The 22780-nt window shown below is 39.3% G+C and overlaps 1 protein-coding gene across 4 annotated transcripts in view; it reads left to right on the top strand.

Moving 5' to 3' along the window:
* SMAP1 (small ArfGAP 1) overlaps positions 1–22780 on the top strand; it is a 177475-nt gene that overhangs the window by 75869 nt on the left and 78826 nt on the right. For 3 of the 4 annotated variants that reach the window (XM_047734427.1, XM_047734426.1, XM_047734429.1), the window contains exon 5: positions 14622–14702. The exons of the other annotated variant lie outside the window; for it this stretch is intronic. In XM_047734427.1, the coding sequence (XP_047590383.1) occupies positions 14622–14702 (81 nt within the window). The remainder of the gene's footprint in view (positions 1–14621; positions 14703–22780) is intronic. 4 annotated transcript variants of the gene reach the window in all.

The following is a 22780-nucleotide window of genomic DNA, read 5'->3' as shown; positions in this document are numbered from 1 at the left end:
CATAAATATTTCAGATTGTTGTGGCAAAATACAAAGCAATAAACTTCAAGATAACAGTGGCAAAGAGTTTGGCTGTTTTTCTGTGATATTGCCCCCTGCCTGCCAGGCCATTTAATGAGTCCACGAACTAAGCCCCATAGGAATCCATCATATAGAGTATGAAGAATCTAGGATGGTACTGCCTTCATACCCAGGCATTTATTTGTAGTTGTAAAAACTGCCTTCAGTAAGCTGTTAATAAATGTGGTATCTGGTCATATAAACATGATGCGTCTGAGAAAACGGGGAGGTTTGTATGTGCTGCTTTGTGGAGGAACCTTATGGTCTGGCTGTATGATTTTGAGTGCGGTGCAGTACTGTAAGTGTGAATTAAGGGAGGAAACTTAAAGGGGAAAAGCGAAGTTTAGACAAAACAAAAACAAAGGAAAATATATTTCCAAGTAGAAATGTTTTGGTACTACAGTTTTTACTGTTTTGTAGCCTTAAACCAAAAAAAAAAAAAAAAGTTTTCATTTCTTTTGTATCTTTTAAAGTAACTGCATGGTGCTGGGCACCAATGTGGGCATAGCGTATCAACCCTGATTAATACCAACCTTCAGTACTTCTCTTCCTCACCCCTAAGATCTGTGTTAGCCCCTCATTTTGAAACTATATATAAAATTCAGAGATTGGCTGTTGAAGTTCCCTTGGATTATTTCTTCCTTTATTTGTTCATTTAGTCATGGAACAAGCAGTCATTGAATATATACCATCTATGAGGCATTGAGATTGAAATGTAGAATCTTTTTAAAAAAGATTTATTTCAGAGAGAGAGTGCGTGAGAGCGCGTGCCTGCTAGTGCGTGAGGGGGGCAGCAAAAGGCGAGGGGGAAGGAGAAGATTCTGTGCTGAGTGGGGGACCTGCCCTTGGGGCTCCATCCCCAACCCAGAGATCATGAACTGAGCCAAAACCAAGAGTCAGACACTTAACCAACTGAACCACCCAGATGCTCCAGAAGTGATACAGTCTTTGTTCAGTCTTAGTAGCTTCCTCTCATCTCAAACATTATCCAGTGTAATGTACATGTACACTGAGTTGTATTCTAAAGCACACTGTAGTAACTGTTAGAAGAATAAAAGTGCAATGGGAGCACAGAATTTAGGTAGCACTAGTTTATTTTCATGGGGAGAACTTTTTTTTTTTTTTTTAATTTTTTTATTTTTTTTAAGCATAACAGTATTCATTATTTTTGCACCACACCCAGTGCTCCATGCAATCCGTGCCCTCTACAATACCCACCACCTGGTGCCCCCAACCTCCCACCCCCCACCCCTTCAAAATTCTCAGATCGTTTTTCAGAGTCCATAGTCTCTCATGGTTCACCTCCCCTTCCAATTTCCCTCAACTCCCTTCTCCTCTCCATCTCCCCTTGTCCTCCATGCTATTTGTTATGCTCATGGGGAGAACTTTTAAAGGAGGTATGTTTGAAATTATCCTTAATAGAAATGTAGGATTTCAGCAAAGAGAAAGTAGGCTGAGTGTTGATAGTGCAGACAGGACATTTCAGGTTGAAGGGACATTTTATCTCATGTATGCTAAAGTAAGATAAAGAGGAAAGAGAGTTCAGATATATTATTTGTTGTTTGGGTTTGCTGTCTTGTCTAGTGAGTGTGAAAGAGAAGACTTTCCAGGATGGGTAGATGATGAGGAGGGAATAAGTGTATGAGGAAGTTAAGTCTCAATAGGCAAATAGGGATTATATGTAGGACTTCTCCCTTCTTTGAGTAAAGCATCGTTATTATATTAATTTTCTCTTGCCATTTAACATTGCCTAGAAACTTAATGATTTCAAATGACAACAGATTTGTTAGTTTCTGTTGATTAAGAGTATGGGCAGGGGGTTAGCTCAATTCTCAGCTCAGGATATCACCAGGTTGAAATTATTGGCCAGGGATGCAATCTTATTATCTGAGGCTCATTGTCTTCCAAGCTCCTGATTGTTGTCAGAATTCATTTACTTAGGGTTGTATGACTGTGGTCCTATGTTCTTGCTGTCAGATTGGGACCACTCAGTTCCTAGGGGCCACCCTCAGGTCTTTAACAGTTAACTCCATTCTCTTGTAACATAAAAGCTTATTTCTTCATTGGAGAATTTCTCTCACTCGTCAGATCTCCTATTTTCGGAAGCCCCTTTTAGGGGCTCACCTGATCAGGCTAGGCACACCCCGAAGAGTCTCTCATTTGATTAATCCATTATTAAGCATTTTGGGATCTTAATTACACTTGTAAATTTTTAACCTTTGTCATATAACAACCTAGTCAAGAGAGACCATTATATTCACAGTCCTGCCCATACTTAAGGGGAGGGCTTTATATAGAGTATGTATACCAGTGGGTGGGAATTGTGATTGGCATCTTTGAATTCTTACCACAGTGATAGAGAATGAGTCTGACCTTCCTGGTTGTTCCTTAACTGAATGAGTGATAGGGGAATTTGAAAAATTTTGAATACAGAAATCTGTTCTCTCTGTCCTCTCCCCTTCCCCTCTTAACCAGTAGTGAATCACAATTGCAAGCACAGTGATTAGGTGAGTTGCTAGAAGAGCTCACAGTTCTTGAGTAGATGGGGCTGAACTCTGCCATATATTTGCTCTTTTCCATCAGCAGCTTTCCTCTCCACTTCCCAGTCCCCTCTCTCACACTCTCTCTTCCTCCCCTCTTTCTCCCTTCTTTCACCCCTTTCTTCCTACCCCACATACATTTCCATAGTCACATTATTCATTTGCCATCATAATGATCAAAAGTCAAAAAGAAAATCTACTAGAGGGGCAAATGTATGGGTAACTGTGACTATTTAATCCTGATCTCCTGACTTCCTCAATTTTGTCTTGGAAAACAATTCATAATCTTTGGGAGTTAGTGACTTTAAAAATAAGCACTTGCTTGTTTTGTTTCAATTTGTCTTACATATTAGTTGCTTCCTTTACCACTTCTCATTTCTCAGAAGAAAGCTCTTGAACGCAGTTTGAGTACATACTTGAATTTGTAGCACACAAAGATTTTAATTCTCTAGTCTGAATTTCACATGAAATTATAATCAGTTGCTATATAATTGAATATTACATAAAGGTTTAAAAAACAATAAAATGTTTACTTGTTTTGTATATATGTGTATGTATATAAAGACTGATATTTAATACAATAAAAGTAAATTCATTATTTCAACTTAGAAATTATTATAGAAACAATGTTTCTACATTATATTACTATAAAAAGAGATAGCACTAGTAATTTTATTAAGCTCTGTTTACAGTTAATTGATGATTATATAATTAGTTAAGATATGCAATTTCAAGACAATGTGAGTTGCAATGAATTTTAAATGTTCTTTAATAGGGATGAGAAACTTAGATGAATAATTAGGTAGTGAATTAGAATTAGTATAAAACAGCAGTTTCAAGTTGGCTTTCCTTCTTAATTTTTTCATTGCAATTTTATTTTCCTCTTCTGTGGACTAGAGCTGATCATGATGTATATATTTCATAGTATTGTTATAAAAGTTAAATAAGATGAAGCATGTTGCATTTTTAATAGAGTGCCTGGCACATAAGTGCTTAATAAAGATAAGCTATTGTAATGATTATATTGAAGGAAGATGGGAAAGGTGGCAGTGCCAAGTGCCTTCAAGCAGGTAGATAATTAAGAAATGTGAATATTCAAACTTAACTGTAAGACTTTAGATTATTGGCACAATTTTGACTTGAGTTGTTTGATTCATACATCCACATTTTCATGAGCCTTTTAATTATGGTCTGCCAGTGACTTGATGTGGCATTTAAAGGACTTATATTTTGAAAGTTTTCCTCCAGATTTCTACATTTGATAGTGACCTATGCAAAGATTTTGAAGTTAGTATATTAAAATTTAGGCTTCTCCTACATATTTGGTGGCTGTGGTTACTTAGTTGATTAAAGTCTTTTAATAAGCCTCATACTGATTCATTTGATGGTGTCTTTTGTATGATTTATTAGTTCAATAAATGTATTTTCAGCTTTTGTGTCAATTACATTGATATTGGAAATCATTTTTTTAATGATTTTATTTATTTGAGAGAGAGAGCGAGCGCACGTGTACAAGCCAAAGAGAGCACAAGCAGGGGGAAGGGCAGAGGAGAAACAGACTCCCCCACTGAGCAGGGAGCCTAATGGCTCCATCCTGGGACTCCAGGATCATGACCCGAGCTTATGGCAGATGCTTAACCACCCAGGTGCCCCTGGAAATCATATTTTTAAGATGATTTCTGGGCTCCTGAAAAACCTGAGCTTTGCAGTATATTGAAAGCTCATGACACAGCCATTTGAGAATTGTTATGGTAAAATCTCCACTTAGAAAACATATCCAGGAGTTTCCAAAATGGGTTTGAAGCAGTGTATTGCTAGTAATTAATCCATAAGGCCTTTTTTATTGGTCTTACGTTTTTCAGTGTTTTAGAACACTAGATTTTATTATTATAGCATTATTTTGTTGAAAATGGTGGTATGGAGAAAAAATTGATCCAGAAAATAATGTGATCTTTTCCTGAAAAGATAAAAGAACATTTTGGCTGATGGCCTTCAAATAATCATACTGATATTTTCTTTGTAATACCATTTCAAAATGTGTTTATTCACCTTATCCTGGTAGGCGGGAATTGGAAACCTATTTTGCCTGATCAGTTTTTCTTTTGGAAGAGCTGAGTTTATGTAGTTGTATTGCTTTAGGAGTTTCTTCACATACAGGTTTCTTTGATGGTGGCCTAAAGAGGAACCTCTGGGCTTGAGAATAATTGAAAGGACTGTAACTCATTTATTCCTAAAGGATATCATCTTTACTTGGTTCCCACTGTGCATTCTCTCATGGATGGAGGGGTTGGTCAGGAGAACAGTAGGTAATAGAGGGACATTCAGTCATAACAGCTGAATTTACTGACCCTATCAATTTCCAGTGAAATTTTCTAAGGCCAAAGCCTTTTCTGCTTTCTCTCTCTAAAAGTACTAGAATCCAGTGAAATGGTGTGTTAAATTGTAGTTACAAAATAAATTATGAATTTGATAGTAACTAACTTATATGAGATTTCAGAAAAGTATGCTAGAAAGCAGTGAATTTACAAAGGACAATGCTAATTGCTGAGATTGAGCCTCTTTTTGGTTCTTCCTCTGAGATGCTCCTTTCCTCCTTATTTTGCTCTAACATTCAGAAGTATTTACTGAGACTTGTTGAGTGCCAAGTGCTAAAGATAGTGAACAGAATACAAAGTGTCTGTCTTTGAGAAGTCCAGTCAGTTGAACAAAGAATACTCATAAGTAATTGGATCTCTACAAGATGTCATGTGAATAAGAATGTATTATAGAAAGTGCTTTGGGAGTATCTCAAGTGGCTACTTAACTGCGACTGGAGTGATGAAGGAATACTTCCTGGAAGAGGCAGTATCAGCTTAAAATTACAGGTTGGGTAAGAACTAATAGAAACTGTGGATATTTCAGGCAGAGGAAATAGCAGAAGCAAAGACAGAAGCAAGAGAAGCAGACTAGAGAGCTAGAACCAAGGGGGAGTTGTTTATGGCTAGACAGTAGTTTGGTAGGGCAGGAAAGGGTAGGGAGATAAAGTAGATGACACTTGTGGCCTGGTTAAGGAGTTTGGTCTCTGTCCTTATGTAATACATATGAACTGTTTAAAGCTTCTAACTAAGGATATCCAGTGATCAGATTTGCATTTGAGAATGTTACAGTTTGGAGAAGAGCAAGACTTAGGGCAAGGAAGCCAAAGGATTAGTCCAGGTGACAGATGATGGTGATTTTCTGTTAGTTCTTAGTGGAGAAGAAGGCGAAAAGTGGTTCTGAGAGATTTAGAAAGAATACTTAAGAGCACCTAGTTTTTCTGGCCTCTGTATTTTTTCTTCTCTCCTCCTTTTTTTGTTCTCCCTCATCTATCTGTTCTGTGGTGTTTCTTGCTTCTGGTTGTCAGTATGTTGACTTCTGTTTCCTCATTCCTTGCTCATATAATGTATCTTACACTGCTCATTGACGTTTTTAAAATGAATTTTATTGAAGATAAAATTTATGTGCAATGAAAGACGATTTAAGGTACATTTCATTGACTTTTCTTTTCCCTCAAAGTTTTATTTAAATTCTAGTTAGTCAACACAGTGCAATATTGGTTTCAGAGGTAGGATTCAGTGGTTGATCATGTACAAACAACACTCAGTGCTCTTCACAAGTGCTTCTTAATATTCATCCCCCATCTCCCACCCATAGTTCATTGAAAAATAACCCTGTGTAGCCATCACAGAGGGCATATAGAATCTTTCCCTTGCTCCAAAAGGTTCCTTTGTGCTTTTGTACTCTTTGGTGTCTGGCTTCTTTCTTTTGGCATATTTCTGAAATTCATCCCTATTTTTGTGAGTACTATTAAGACAGTCTCTTTTGTATTGGCAGGTAATTGTTCATTTTATGGTATACAACAATTTATTTATTTGTTCACCTGTTAATTTATCTGTTGATTTTTTTAAAATATAGTTCTTTTTTTAATTTTATTTTTTATAAACATATATTTTTATCCCCAGGGGTACAGGTCTGTGAATCGCCAGGTTTACACACTTCACAGCACTCTCCATAGCACATACCCTCCCCAATGTCTGTAACCCCACCCCCCCTCTCCCAGTCCCCCTCCCCCCATCAACCCTCAGTTTGTTTTGTGAGATTAAGAGTAACTTGTGGTTTGTCTCCCTCCCAATCCCATCTTGTTTCATTTACTCTTCTCCTACCCCCTTAACCCCCCATGTTGCATCTCTTCTCCCTCATATCAGGGAGATCATATGATAGTTGTCTTTCTCCGATTGACTTATTTCACTAAGCATGATACCCTCTAGTTCTATTCACGTCGTTGCAAATGGCAAGATTTCATTCCTTTTGATGGCTGCATAGTATTCCATTGTGTATATATACCACATCTTCTTTATCCATTTGTCTGTTGATGGACATCTAGGTTCTTTCCATAGTTTGTCTATTGTAGACATTGCTGCTATAAACATTCGGGTGCACGTGCCCCTTGTATCTTTAGGGTAAATACCCAGCAGTGCAATTGATGGATCATAGGGTAGTTCTATTTTCAACATTTTGAGGAACCTCCACGCAGTTTTCCAGAGTGGTTGCACCAGCTTGCATTCCCACCAACAGTGTAGGAGGGTTCCCCTTTCTCTGCATCCTCGCCAGCATCTGTCATTTCGTGACTTGTTAATTTTAGCCATTCTGACTGGTGTGAGGCGATATCTCATTGTGGTTTTGATTTGTATTTCCCTGATGCCGAGTGATATGGAGCACTTTTTCATGTGTCTGTTAGCCATCTGGATGTCTTCTTTGCAGAAATGTCTGTTCATGTCTTCTGCCCACTTGATTGGATTATTTGTTCTTTGGGTGTTGAGTTTGCTAAGTTCTTCATAGATTTTGGACACTAGCCCTTTATCTGATATGTCGTTTGCAAATATCGTCTCCCTTTCTGTCAGTTGTCTTTTGGTTTTGTTAACTGTTTGCTTTGCTGTGCAAAAGCTTTTGATCTTGATAAAATCCCAATAGTTCATTTTTGCCCTTGCTTTCCTTGCCTTTGGTGATGTTCCTAGGAAGATGTTACTGCGGCTGAGGTCGAAGAGGTTGCTGCCTGTGTTCTCAAGGATTTTGATGGATTCCTTTCTCACATTGAGGTCCTTCATCCAGTTTGAGTCTATTTTCATGTGTGGTGTAAGGAAATGATCCAATTTCATTTTTCTGCATGTGGCTGTCCAATTTTCCCAACACCATTTATTGAAGAGGCTGTCTTTTTTCCATTGGACATTCTTTCCTGCTTTGTCGAAGACTAGTTGACCATAGAGTTGAGGGTCTGTTTCTGGGCTCTCTGTTCTGTTTCATTGATCTATGTGTCTGTTTTTGTGCTGGTACCATGCTGTCTTGATGATGACAGCTTTGTAATAGAGCTTGAAGTCCAGAATTGTGATGCCACCAACTTTGGCTTTCTTTTTCAATATTCCTTTGGCTATTCGAGGTCTTTTCTGGTTCCATATAAATCTTGGGATTATTTGTTCCATTTCTTTGAAAAAAATGGATGGTACTTTGATAGGAATTGCATTAAATGTGTAGATTGCTTTAGGTAGCATAGACATTTTCACAATATTTATTCTTCCAATCCAGGAGCATGGAACATTTTTCCATTTCTTTGTGTCTTCCTCAGTTTCTTTCATGAGCACTTTATAGTTTTCTGTGTATAGATTCTTAGCCTCTTTGGTTAGGTTTATTCCTAGGTATCTTCTAGTTTTGGGTGCAATTGTAAATGGGATGGACTCCTTAATTTCTCTTTCTTCTGTCTTGTTGTTGGTGTAGAGAAATGCAATTGATTTCTGTGTATTGATTTTATATCCTGACACTTTACTGAATTCCTGTACAAGTTCTAGCAGTTTTGGAGTGGAGTCTTTTGGGTTTTCCACATATAGTATCATATCATCTGCGAAGAGTGATAGTTTGACTTCTTCTTTGCCGATTTGGATGCCTTTAATTTCCTTTTGTTGTCAGATTGCTGAGGCTAGGACTTCTAGTACTATGTTGAATAGCAGTGGTGATAATGGACATCCCTGCCGTGTTCCCGACCTTAGCAAAAAAGCTTTCAGTTTTTCTCCATTGAGAATGATATTTGCCGTGGGTTTTTCATAGATGGCTTTGATAATACTGAGGTATGTGCCCTCTATCCCTACACTTTGAAGAGTTTTGATCAGGAAGGGATGCTGTACTTTGTCAAATGCTTTTTCAGCATCTATGGAGAGTATCATATGGTTCTTGTTCTTTCTTTTATTAATGTGTTGTATCACATTGATTGATTTGTGGATGTTGAACCAACCTTGCAGCCCTGAAATAAATCCCCCTTGGTCGTGGTGAATAATCCTTTTAATGGACTGTTGAGTCCTATTGGCTAGTATTTTGGTGAGAATTTTCACATCTGTGTTCATCAAGGATATTGGTCTGTAGTTCTCTTTTTTGATGGGATCCTTGTCTGGTTTTGGGATCAAGGTGATGCTGGTCTCATAAAATGAGTTTGGAATTTTTCCTTCCATTTCTATTTTTTGGAACAGTTTCAGGAGAATAGGAATTAGTTCTTCTTTAAATGTTTGGTAGAATTCCCCTGGGAAGCCGTCTGGCCCTGGGCTTTTGTTTGTTTGGAGATTTTTGATGACTGTTTCAATCTCCTTACTGGTTATGGGTCTGTTCAGGCTTTCTATTTATTCCTGGTTCAGTTGTGGTAGTTTATATGTCTCTAAGAATGCATCCATTTCTTCCAGATTGTCAAATTTGTTGGCGTAGAGTTGCTCGTAGTATGTTCTTATAATTGTCCATATTTCTTTGGTGTTAGTTGTGTTCTCTCCTCTTTCATTCATGATTTTATTTATTTGAGTCCTTTCTCTTTTCTTTTTGATAAGTCTGGCCAGGGGTTTATCAATCTTATTAATTCTTCCAAAGAACCAGCTCCTCATTTCGTTGATTTGTTCTGTTGTTTTTTTGGTTTCTATGTCATTGATTTCTGCTCTGATCTTTATGATTTCTCTTCTCCTGCTGGGTTTAGGGATTCTTTCTTGTTCTTTCTCCAGCTCCTTTAGGTGTAGGGTTAGGTTGTGTACCTGAGACCTTTCTTGTTTCTTGAGAAAGGCTTGTACCGCTATATATTTTCCTTTCAGGACTGCCTTTGCTGTGTCCCACAGATTTTGAACGGTGTGTTTTCATTATCATTTGTTTCCATGAATTTTTTCAATTCTTCTTTAATTTCCTGGTTGACCCATTCATTCTTTAGAAGGATGCTGTTTAGTCTCCCATGTATTTGGGTTCTTTCCAAATTTCCTCTTGTGATTGAGTTCTAGCTTCAGAGCATTGTCGTCTGAAAATAGCAGGGAATGATCCCAATCTTTTGGTACCAGTTGAGACCTGATTTAGGACCGAGGATGTGATCTATTCTGGAAAATGTTCCATGTGCACTAGAGAAGAATGTGTATTCTGTTGCTTTGGGATGAAATGTTCTGAATATATCTGTGATGTCCATCTGGTCCAGTGTATCATTTAAGGCCTTGATTTCCTTGTTGATCTTTTGCTTGGATGATCTGTCCATTTCAGTGAGGGGAGTGTTAAAGTCCCCTACTATTATTGTATTATTGTTGATGTGTTTCTTTGATTTTGTTATTAATTGGTTTATATAGTTGGCTGCTCCCACGTAAGGGGCATTGATATTTACAATTGTTAGATCTTCTTGTTGGACAGATCCTTTGAGTATGATATAGTGTCCTTCCTCATCTCTTATTATAATAGTCTTTGGCTTAAAATCTAATTGATCTGATATAAGGATTGCCACTCCTGCTTTCTTCTGATGTCCATTAGCATGGTACATTGTTTTCCACCCCCTCACTTTAAATCTGGAGGTGTCTTCGGGTCTAAAATGAGTTTCTTGTAGGCAACATATAGATGGGTTTTGCTTTTTTATCCATTCTGATACCCGGTGTCTTTTGATTGGGGCATTTAGCCCATTAACATTCAGGGTAACTATTGAGAGATACGAATTTAGTACCATTGTATTGACTGTAAGGTGACTGTTATTGTATATTGTCTCTGTTCCTTTCTGATCTACTACTTTTAGGGTCTCTTTTTGCTTAGAGTACCCCTTTCAATATTTCCTGTAGAGCTGGTTTGGTGTTTGCAAATTCTTTCAGTTTTTGTTTGCCCTGGAAGCTTTTAATCTCTCCTTCTATTTTCAATGATAGCCTAGCTGGATATAGTATTTTTGGCTGCATGTTTTTCTCGTTTAGTACTCTGAATATATCATGCCAGCTCTTTCTGACCTGCCAGGTCTCTATGGATAAGTCTGCTGCCAATCTAATATTTTTACCATTGTATGTTACAGACTTCTTTTCCTGGGCTGCTTTGAGAATTTTCTCTTTGTCACTAAGACTTGTAAATTTTACTATTAGGTGATGGGATGTGGACCTATTCTTATTGATTTTGAGGGGGGTTCTCTGAACCTCCTGGATTTTGATGCTTGTTCCCTTTGCCATATTGGGGAAATTCTCTCCAATAATTCTCTCCAATATACCTTCTGCTCCCCTCTCCGTTTCCTCTTCTTCTGGAATCCCAATTATTCTAATGTTGTTTTGTCTTTTGGTGTCACTTATCTCTCGAACTCTCCCCTCGTGGTCCAGTAGCTGTTTGTCCCTTTTTTGCTCAGCTTCTTTATTCTCTGTCATTTGGTCTTCTATATCGCTAATTCTTTCTTCTGCCTCATTTATCCTAGCAGTGAGAGCCTCCATTTTTGATTGCACCTCATTAATAGCTTTTTTGATTTCAACTTGGTTAGATTTTAGTTCTTTTATTTCTCCAGAAAGGGCTTTTATATCTCCAGGAGAGGGTTTCTCTAATATCTTCCATGCCTTTTTCGAGCCCAGCTAGAACCTTGAGAATCGTCATTCTGAACTCTAGATCTGACATATTACCAATGTCTGTATTGATTAGGTCCCTAGCCTTTGGTACTGCCTCATGTTCTTTTTTTTTTTTTTTTTTTGTGGTGAATTTTTCTGCCTTGTCATTTTGTCCAGATAAGAGTATATGAAGGAGCAAGTAAAATACTAAAAGGGTGGCAACAACCCCAGGAAAATATGCTTTAACCAAATCAGAAGAGATCCCAAATCGTGAGGGGGGAGAAAGGGGATAAAAAGAGGTTCAGAAAGGGAAAAAAAAAAAAGAAACAATTAAGAAAACGAGGGGCACCTGGGTGGCTCAGTGGGTTAAAGCCCGTGCCTTCTGCTCGGGTCATGATCCCAGGGTCCTGGGATCGAGCCCCACATCGGGCTCTCTGCTCAGTGGGGAGCCTGCTTTCTCCTCTCTCTCTCTCTCTACCTGCCTCTCTGCCTGCTTGTAATCTCTGTCTGTCAAATAAATAAAATAAAAAATGTTTAAAAAAAAAAACGAATAAAGAAAAAATATATTAAGGAAAAAAAATATATATATTAGATAAACTAGTTAAAAATGTTAAAAAAGAAAAGGGTAAAAGTTAAAAAAAATTTAGCAGAAGAAGAGAAAAAAAATTGAAAAAGTAAAAAAATTAAATTAACTGCAAGGCTAAAGAATCATGGGGAGAAAGCCATGAGTTCCGTGCATTGCTTTCTCCTCCTCTGGAATTCCGCTGCTCTCCTTGGTATTGAAACTGCACTCCTTGGTAGGTGAACTTGGTCCTGGCGGGGTTTCTTGTTGATCTTCTGGGGGAGGGGCCTGTTGTAGTGAGTCTCAAGTGCCTTTGCTCCAGGCGGAGTTGCACCGCCCTTACCAGGGGCGGTAATGAAGATGGCGGCCTTATAGTCTCTGGCCGGAGGCGCCGAGAATCTGGGGCCCCACTCCTCAGTGCACCCTCAGAGAACAGCGCCCAATTACTCCCGTCACCCTGGCCTCCAGCCGCGCTCCGAGCTTACCGAGCCTGCGACCGGTTCAAGGTAATCCCGAGCTGAGAGCTCACTCCTTGGCTGTCTCTGTAGCCGGCTTCCTCGTTCTAATACCTGTAAGCTCTGCGACACTCAGACACCCCCAATCCTTCTGTAATCCTGCGGGACCTGAGGCCACGCTGACCCCACGTGGGGTTCACCCCGGTTAAGCCTCTGGAGTGATGTCCCTCAGCGGAACAGACTTTTAAAAGTCCTGATTTTGTGCTCCGTTGCTCCAACACTTGCCGGGAGCCGGCCCCTCCCCCCGCGGTCTATCTTCCCTTCGCTTTGGATTCACTTCTCCGCCAGTCCTACCTTTCAGAAAGTGGTTGATTTTCTGTTTCTAGAGTTGTTGTTCTTCTTCTCTTCCATCTCCCGTTGGATTTGTAGGTGTTTGCAATCTTCGGATAAGCTATCTAGCTGACCTCCTGTTACCTGAAGTAGTCTCAGCTTGCTACTTCTCCGCCATCTTGACTCCTCCCTCCTGTCTGTTGATTTTTAAAGTGTCTTTCCTACTGAACTACCCTCTGTGTTTATTTCTACCTGAAACATAGTATTAACACTTTTTTGGAAGGGAGCATTAAAATGCTTTATTAAATTACTGTTACTTACTAAATAATTTTATATTGCTGCTTCTGAGTTTTAAACCTGGCCGAATAAGTTAGAAAGAGAATAAACACTTTTACAGTGAACTGTCATGAGTTGGTAACCCTCTACATGCTTGATATACCCATTTCTCATTTATATTTTATGTTCAGCTCTTAACATGAGCTTGGGCAAAGAGGTCTTTATGATACAGGTTATTATCTTAAGTGAATTTGTGTGCTTCTTTGTCTCTTATATTCTTCATAAAGTGGCAATTAAAGATCTTTAGCAAGTAAGTGTCCAGTAGGATAAAGCAACTTTGAAGCCAGGGTTTAAGGTGCAGTTTTTCTTTTAAAATCTTCTTTTCCATGTGTAACTTCCATTAGTGGTCAATAAATGGCTAATTTATACAATTATCACAGAGCCAACAAGCAGTGTTGAAGCTTAAAAACACACACACACAAAACACCCTAAAGTTTATGATCTTGGGTTGTGATTCAAGAATTAAAACCATAACTAACTTAGTAACAAGTAGATTAAATGAGGACTCACCTCGCAATGTTATTTTGACATTACGTACATTTGACCTTTGTATAATAGCACCTTTTATTTTAAACAGTTCCTTAGAGGCACTCTTGATATGATAGGGCAGTATATACAGATGTCAGTTTTATGGCTCCAAAGATGTACTATGCATTTTGTAAACATATTTCAGTTATATTTTGGCAGTAAAGAGAGCAGGAAGATAATGCTTCCATTAGAGTGATCAACTATGCATGTAGAAATTGGGTAGGAAGATGTGTGAAAAGGTTTTAGATGAAATCCATTTTCATATATCAGTTGCTTCTGGTGCATATATAACTGTCGCATAATGCTTTGGGGTAATTCAGCAAATACCGCACTGGAAATGGTGTTTGTACATACTGATCTTAAGGAAGTGTGTATATTGCTTTTTGATAAGTCCTGCTGCTCTGTTTTGTATTGCATTAACCCACTCCTTCTTCCCAGACCTTTTTTTTTCTTACTTAAACAGCTGATTAAAACTTACTTGACTTTTTACTATTTCAGCACAGTTTTATTTTCCATTCTTAAAATAGTTAATACAAGTAAAAACAAAAATTCATTTATGCTCTCCTGCTGTTTGAAACAATGTGTCTTCATGCTTTAGAGCATTAGTATTTCAGTAGTAACATTGAGTAAAATTTTACCATACAAGAAGCTTATTTTTCAGATTCTTTTGGGATGATCTTACCTGAGTACATTTTAAATTTTATATCATAGTGAATCCTATTTTAAATCACACACTGTTCTGTAATAAATACTTTTATTTTTAGAAATTGCATGTGGGAATTTAAAAAAAGCAATGCTCTCCACTTAATACTTTTTTTTTTTTTTTTTTTTTGGTTAACATACTTCTAAGTGCTTTTATATCTCAGAAATGGATGGGTTTTGGTTTTTTCCTGTGCCTATCAGTTCTGATTATCACCTTTTCTCTTTCTTCTTCTGACTTTTCATCTGCATTCCACAGATTTCTTCCTCTGATGCTCCTCTTCAGCCTTTGGTATCCTCTCCTTCTCTACAAGCTGCTGTTGAGAAAAACAAATTGGAGGTATGGTAGTGTTCTAGACAGCTACATAATGTAGTGTTCAGTGGTAAATGAACTTCTCTTATAGTGTGCTGTAATTTGGGAGTGATATAATTTGAATGGTCTCCAGTATTAAATATATTAAATATAGCAGTCTAAAAATGTTTTCCTATGCTGCAAATAGGATTAAAGGACTTTGATCTGTTTAGTTTGAGAAGATGGATTTATCCGTACTATAGATATATCTTAACATTTAAGAAGCAATTTTCTGTTGTTTCCCTTGCTAGTTTATATTTACGGCAATTGTTTTACAGTTGCTATTGAATTCTTTGATGTATTAGAAAAGTCTTTGACTGAAATATTTTCTTAAGAAGATTTTGTTGTTATAAGCATTTAAAGAAAATTATTGTCAAGCGATAGTAGCAGTCATACAGATACACATAATAAAGATTTATGAATATAGAATTATCAGTTATAGTCACTAGAATGTGTTTGTGGTAGGGGTGGTTGGAGAGAATGACAGTGGTTCGTAATGGAGGAAAACAGTTAACTCTGCAGAGGTTTCTAATGCCATACAGTGTGTGCTGTGATTGACATTTACTCATTGTGCTGGTATTTAATATAGAAGGCATGCTTTTGATACATCTTAATTTTTTTTTTTAAGAGCATATTCATGAGTGGGGAATGGGAGGGAGAGAGAGAGAATCCCAAGCAAAACCCAACACTGGGCTTCATCTTGTGTCCCTGACTGAGATCATGACCTAAGCAGAAATCATGAGTCAGACACTTAACCAACTGAACCATGCAGGCACCCCAGTATATCTTAAATTCTTTTTTTTTTTAATTAATTAATTTATTTATTTATTTTTTAAGATTTTATTTATTTATCTGACAGACAGAGATCACAAGTAGGCAGAGAGGCAGGCAGAGAGAGAGGAGGAAGCAGGCTCCCTGCTGAGCAGAGAACCTGATGCGGGGCTCGATCCCAGGACCCTGGGATCATGACCTGAGCCAAAGGCAGAGGCTTAACCTACTGAGCCACCCAGGCGCCCTAAATTCTTAATAAATATTAGCTATAAGGATTAAGATGTATTCTAAGCAGAGAAAGCATCTTGTGAAACAAACAAAAAAAAACAAAGAAACCTGTGGGCAAAGTGGATTATTTGGGTATTTGCAAGTGGATGAGATGACTAGAACATAGGGAGAGAAGTGAGAGGACAGCCTATTTCTGAGCCTTCTGAAGGATTTCGGTCTTTACTCTGAAGGACCTGGTACTTGTAATGATGAGTTTTTAAGGGTAAGAAGGGTAACAGGATCTGATTTTCTTGTCATCACATGGCTTCCTATCTCTGTGGACAATAACTTACCTACTGATGGGTGTGAAAAAGCTTGAGAACCTGCTGCTTTAATATATGACCAACATGATGGGAGCAGTTGCTAAAATGGAAGCAGAGTGATAAAAAGGAGAGTGTAGTTTGAAGAGATTTTGAGAAGACTGAATCTGTGGGATTTAGTAATCAGTGGATTGTGACAGTGGTTTGGGATGTATTGATGACTTCCAGTGTCTGGCTTGAGCATCTCAGTACATGATGGAGTTATCCTGGGAGAAAAGGGTATAGGCTGATGGTGAGGAACAGGTTTGAGGAGAACAAAGGAAGGGAGGGAGGGATGAATTAAAAGTTGACTATGACTGTGGGTCATCCAGGTATTTAGTAGGTGGTTGGATATTACATGTGTATAGCCCAGAGGACAGATCCAGACCGGGGGCTATTGGGGGGCATGTTGAGAGAGAGGGATTGAAAGAAGAATTGAGATTACAAGGCAGCCCAGGGGAGGTGTGTTGAGTGATAAGGAGAGAGTCATGAGAATGGAAACCTGGATACATTGAACTTAAGAGTTAGCAGAGCAAAGGATCTTCATGAGGAGTCTGTAGGGGACAGTTATGGAGCATGAAGTACATGGTTAGAATGTTGTAGGTATCTTAGGTCAACACACAGGCCCAGAAAAGAAGCATTCTAGGAGTATGGATGTTACTGTGAGAAAGTGGAAGAATGTCAAAGGCAAAGTTGCCCTTTTCAAAATTTGCCCTGGAACTCTGCTTTCCTGTGAGAAAAAGGGTTGAAACCCTTAACACACTTTTGTACTGTGTGATTCCTGCCTGCAAGTCTTAGAAAGGAGTGGACATTGATTATTCAAGATGGTGGCATAGAAAGACCCAAAGCTCCCCTTCTCCCATGGACAAACCAAATCTATAATTACACATAGAACATTTTTTTCTACAAAAGATGTGAAAACTAGCTGAACACCTCCTTCACAACAAAAAACAAAAAGGACACATTGAGATAGGTAGGTGAGCAGAGATATGGACTCACCAAACCCACGCCAGGTGCTGTAATCCACCAGTGAGAGTGATCTTACAAATATGCAGCTTATGTCTGAGGAGCAAGCCACATTAGGTACCCCAACCCTTGGGACCTGCACTGGAGAAATGAGCCCCCAAAACAATTGGCTTTGGATGTCAGTGGGTTTCATGTCAAGGATACCCAAAAAGCTGTAGGAAAGTAAGACTCTACTCTTAAAGGGCATATGAATGTGACTAATTTGTCCTGCAACCTAGTACGAAAGGAGCAAGTTAAAAATCTTATAGACTATATGTAAAGGAGATTAATTGTCTGAGTTTAAAGTGTCTGCCAGAGGGATAGGGGTCAGTTGGATCTCTCTCAGAAGACAGGTGCCAGGAGACACCATTTTTGCACTACTTCTACGTTGCTAGTGCTGCTTGCCTTGCTTCTCTGCACCCCCATAGTCTCACACTGCCAAACTGGATGGCCTGGCTCTTCCTGGGCTGGTTCTCCCCTCTGACTCTGCTAAAGTCAGGAAATGCAAGTATTTCACATAGGGCTTGTATGTCTGGCTCTGGTGAATAGTGGGCCTTGAATTTCTGGGCCTCTTGGGACTGAGACAGTTCGAGGCAATTGTGGCAGGCTGCTACCTCCAGGGCACTACACAGACAGTTGAATGAAACAAACTCTCAGTCTCCCTCTGGCCATTCCTTCAGTACTAGGAGAGATCACTATTTTGCCTAATACACAGAAACAAACAGAGAATTAGGCAAAATGAGGAGACAGAAATATGATCCAAATGAAAGAATAAGGTAACATTCTAGAGGGAAAAACCTTAATGGAGATAAGTAATTTACCTGATAAAGAATTCAAAGTAATAGTCATAAAGATGCTCATTGATCTTGGAAGAATGGATGAAGACAATTTCAACAGAGATAGAAAATATAAGAAAATACCAAATGGAAGTCACAGAGCTGAAGAATACAATGACTGAACTAGAAAAATATGCTAGAGAGAATCAGTAATAAGATGAAGCAGAAGAACAGCTCAATGACCTGGCAGACAGGGCAGTGGAACTAACCCAAACAGCAGCAGGGGTTAAAAAAATAATAATAATTTTTTTTTTTTAAACAAAGATAACCTAAGAGACCTATGGGACAACATAAGTAACATTCACAGCTGAATGACAGTCATATTATAGGAGCTGCAGAAGGGGGTGAGCAGAAGGGACCAAAACTTATTTGAAGAAATAATGGATGAAAACTTTCATAACCTGGGGAGGGAAACAGTCACACAGATCCAGGAAGCCCAGGGAGTTCCAAATAAAAGGTGAACCCAAAGAGATCCATGCCAACACATCCTATAATTAAAATGTTAAAAGTTAAAGATAGACTCATGGGAAGATGGTGGCATAGGAAGATCCTGAGCTCACCTCCCATGGAGATACCAAGGCTGGAACTACATGTAAAGCAACTCTCTGAGAAGAACCTGAAGACTAGCAGAACAGTTCTTAGATATTTAACAGCTAAAGATATTTTAAAAAGCAATGTCAAAGTATGGAAAGAACCTAGATGTCCATCAACAGATGGATGGATAATGAAGATGTGTCACACACACACACACACACACACACACACACACACACACACACAGTGTAATACTATGTAGCTATCGAAAAATGAAATCTTGCCATTTGTAATGATGTGGATAGAACTAGAGGGTATTATGCTAAGAGAAACAAGTCAATCAGAGAAAGACAATTATCATATCTGTGATATGAGGAATTTGAGAGGTGGGGGGGTGGTTGGTGGGGGGTAGGTAGGGAAAAAAATGAAGCAAGATGGGACTGGGGAGGGAGACAAACCACAAGAGACTCTTAATCTTAGGAAACAGACTTGAGGGTTGCTGGGGGGGTGGCGGGGGAGGGATAGGGTGGCAGGGTTATGGACATTGGGGAAGGTATGTGCAATGGTGAGCGCTGTGAATCATGTAAGACTGATGATTCACAGACCTGTACCCCTGAAGCAAATAATACATTGTATGTTAATTAAAAAAAGAAAAAAAAGCCATGTCAAGAAGAATAGGAGGGGCAGAGACGTGGTCAGATTGGGAAATGAACCCCTAGCACAGTAAAGCATAAGTGGGAGAAATATCAAGGTATAAAGGTCCTCCCTGAGAAGTGAGGGGGGTTCAAGCCCCATATTGGGCTCCTCTTGCCCTGGGGGTATCCGCACTGGGAAGTTAAAGCCTCTGTAACATCTGGCTTTGCACATCAATGGAGCTTAACTCTATGAGGCCAAGACGCCTAGAGGGAATGAAGACCCTGCTTTTAAAGGGTCCATGAACAAACAGTTTCACTTGCTTGGAGACCCAGAACAGAGGTAGCAGTTGTAAAAGTGCCTGGAACATGCATGAAGGAGATTGACTAATATTAGGGCGTGTGCCAGAGGGGCGAGGATCTGTAGGAACTCTCCAGGGAACACAGTACTGGAGGGCACCACTTTTTTGTCCTCCTTTAGCTGACCCAGTTCCGGCAGACACTTTTTCTGACACCCTTCCCATCAGCCTCACTAGCAACCATTCACCCTGTTTCATGTTCCCCTGCAGACTAGCCTACCCCTGTAGGCACCCTTCAAAGTGTCTCCTATCCCACCACAACCTGGCAGGCAACTTCTGTCGGGACCAGTGCCCCACCCAAAGCAACTTCTACGCACCTCCCCCACGGTGGGAAGCCTTGGCTGGGACAGACACTACTCCAAAGTGACTCATGCCCCATAAAATGGGGGCCAGCCCTGCATACCAGCATGCCTGCAACAGGTGTGGCTAGGCCTTGCAGCCAGCCATTCTGGTGGCCAGCTGCCCCCACCAGCATGTCTGCAGCAACCATAACCAGGCCTCTTCACCAGTTGGGCTGAGGCCAGCTCCATCCTTGCAGTGTGCCCACAGTAATAACAGCCTGGCATTGGAGCCAGCCCCACCCACCAGCATGCCCCTGGCACTAATGGCCCAGTCACAGCAGGAGGGCGCATGCAGCCCATACAGAGGACTACTTGTTTCTAGTGACCGGGGAGCTTGTGTTTCTGGGCCCCACAAGATACTTTCTTCATAACACCACTACCTTCAAGACAGGGAGATGTAGCTGACCTACTTAATGTATAAAAGCAGTCAGACAAACCAGGGAGACAGAAGAATGTGTTCTGAGTGAAAAAATAAGACCAAATTTCAGAAAAAGAACTAAACTAAAAGGAGTTAAGCAATCTACCTGATAAAGGGTTCAAAGTAATAGTCATAAAGATGATCACTAAACTGGAGATAAAAATGAATGAACTCACTGAGAAATTCATTGAAAAGATAGAAATATAAAAAAGAATCAGAGTAGGGGCACCAGGAAGACTCAGTCTGTTAGGTGTAAAATATGTAAAACTTAACACCCCCCAAAAACAGGTAAGTCAAAAAATGGGCAGAAGACATGTACAGACACTTCTCCAAAGAAGAGATACAAATGGCTAGCAGACACATGAAAAAATGTTCATCATCCTTAGCCATCAGGGAAATTCAAATCAAAACCACATTGAGATACCACCTTACCAGTTAGAATGGCAAAAATTAACAAGGCAACAGATGTTGGAGAGGATGTGGAGAAAGGGGAACCCTCTTACACTGTTGGTGGGGATGCAAGTTGATGCAGCCACTTTGAAAAACAATGTGGAGATTCCTGAAAAAAATTAAAAATAGAGCTACCCTATGACCTGGCATTGCACTGCTAGGTATTTACCCCAAACATACAGATGTAGTGAAAAGAAGGGCCATATGTACCCCAATGTTCATAGCAGCAATGTCTACAATAGCCAAACTGGAAAGAGCCGAGATGCCCTTCAACAGACGAATGGATAAAGAAGATATGGTCCATATATACCATGGAATATTACTCAGCCATCAGAAAGGATGAATACCCAACTTTTGTATCAACATGGATGGGACTGGAGGAGATTATGCTGAATGAAATAAGTCAAGCAGAGAAAGTCAATTATCATATGGTTTCACTTACTTTTGGAACATAAGGAATAACATGGAGAACATTAGGCGAAGGAAGGGAAAAGTGCAGGGGTTGGAAATCGGAGGGGGAGACGAAGCATGAGAGACTATGGACTCTGAGAAACAAACTGAGGGTTTTAGAGGGGAGGGAGGTGAGGGGATGGGTGAGCCTGATGGTGGTATTGCGTGGAGCGCTGGGTGTTATACATAAACAATGAATCTTGGAACACTACATCAAAAACTAATGATTTTTTTTGATGTAGTGTTCCAAGATTCATAACACAATTAAAAAAAAATAAAAAGAAAACTACAGGCCAGTATCCCTGATGAATATAGATGAAAAGATCCAAAACACACACCATGACCAAATGGGATTTATTGAAGGGATGTGAGGAGGGCTAAACCTTTGCAAATCAATCAACACGATCTACAGTATTAACAAATTAAGGATAAAAATCATGATAATCTCAACAGATGACAAAAAAAAGTCTTTGACAAAGTTCAAAATCCTTTATGATAAAAACTCATCAAAGCAAGAATGAAGGAAATGTACCTCAACATAATAAAGGTCATATATGACAAACCCCACAACTAACATCATGCTCAACGATGAAAAGCTAAAAGCTTTTCCTCTAAGGTCAGGAACAAGACAAGGATGCCCACTCTCACCACTTCTATTCAGCATAGTATTGGAAATTCTAGCTGGACTAGTTAGGCGGGAAAAAGATAAAAATGCTTCCAAATTAGGAAGAAGCAAAATTGTTATTTGTGGGCAACATGATTTTATATATAGAAGTCTGTGAAGCTCCACCAAAAAGCTGTGAGAATAACAAATGGCATGGAAAAAGCCTAGTGGAAGGAGAACTGGACAGGCTTTCAGTCTACTCCCACATCTGATGACACCAGGACTCTCACAAATTTCTGTCTGGGAACTTGTTTCCTTAACTGTCAGAGGTGGGAAATGGAATGGGTAATGTTCTTTGTACAGCAGTAGCCCCAAAGTCTGCATGAGAAAAAGGGTACCAAGGACCAAACAGATTTGCAAAATAGTGACAATGAATTTTCAAGGCTCTAAGTTCTGCTATGAAGGAAAACATCTTAGGGGCATCTGGGTGGCTCAGCTTGTTGGGTGCCCAACTCTTGATGTCAGCTCAGGTCATGATCTCAGGGTCCTGGGATCAAGCTCCCTGTCAGGCTCTGTGCTCAGCACAGGGTCTACTTGGGATTCTCTCTCTCTCCCTCTCCCCACCTCTGCCTGCACACACATGTGCACACGTGTGTTCTCGCTCTCTAAAATGAATATAAAATCTTCTTTAAAAAAAAAAACTGTGAGAACTAAGAAACAACTTCAGTAAAGTTGCAGGATGCAAAATCAGTATACAAATACCTGTTCTCTCTATACACTAGCAATAGATGGTTAGAAAGAGAAATTAAGAAAACAATCTCATTTACAGTCACATCAAAAAGAATAAAACACCTAAGAAGAAGTTTAGCCAAGGAGGTGGAAGATGTCTACACTGGAAAGTACAAGATACTGATGAATGAAACAAGACACAAATAAATGGAAATTATATGTTCATTGATTGGAATAATTAATGTTAAAATGTATTACCCAAAGCAGTTTGTAGATTCAGTGCAATTGTTATCAAAATCCCAGTCACATTTTTCACAGAAATAGAACAAACGTCTCTAAAATTTATTTGGAACCACAAAAGATCCTGAATA

Source organism: Lutra lutra, chromosome 6, assembly GCF_902655055.1.
Source record: "Lutra lutra chromosome 6, mLutLut1.2, whole genome shotgun sequence".
In the NCBI taxonomy this organism is placed as follows: domain Eukaryota; kingdom Metazoa; phylum Chordata; class Mammalia; order Carnivora; family Mustelidae; genus Lutra; species Lutra lutra.
The sequence above is the reverse complement of the archived record's forward strand: the minus strand, read 5'-3'. Positions and strand labels throughout refer to the sequence as shown.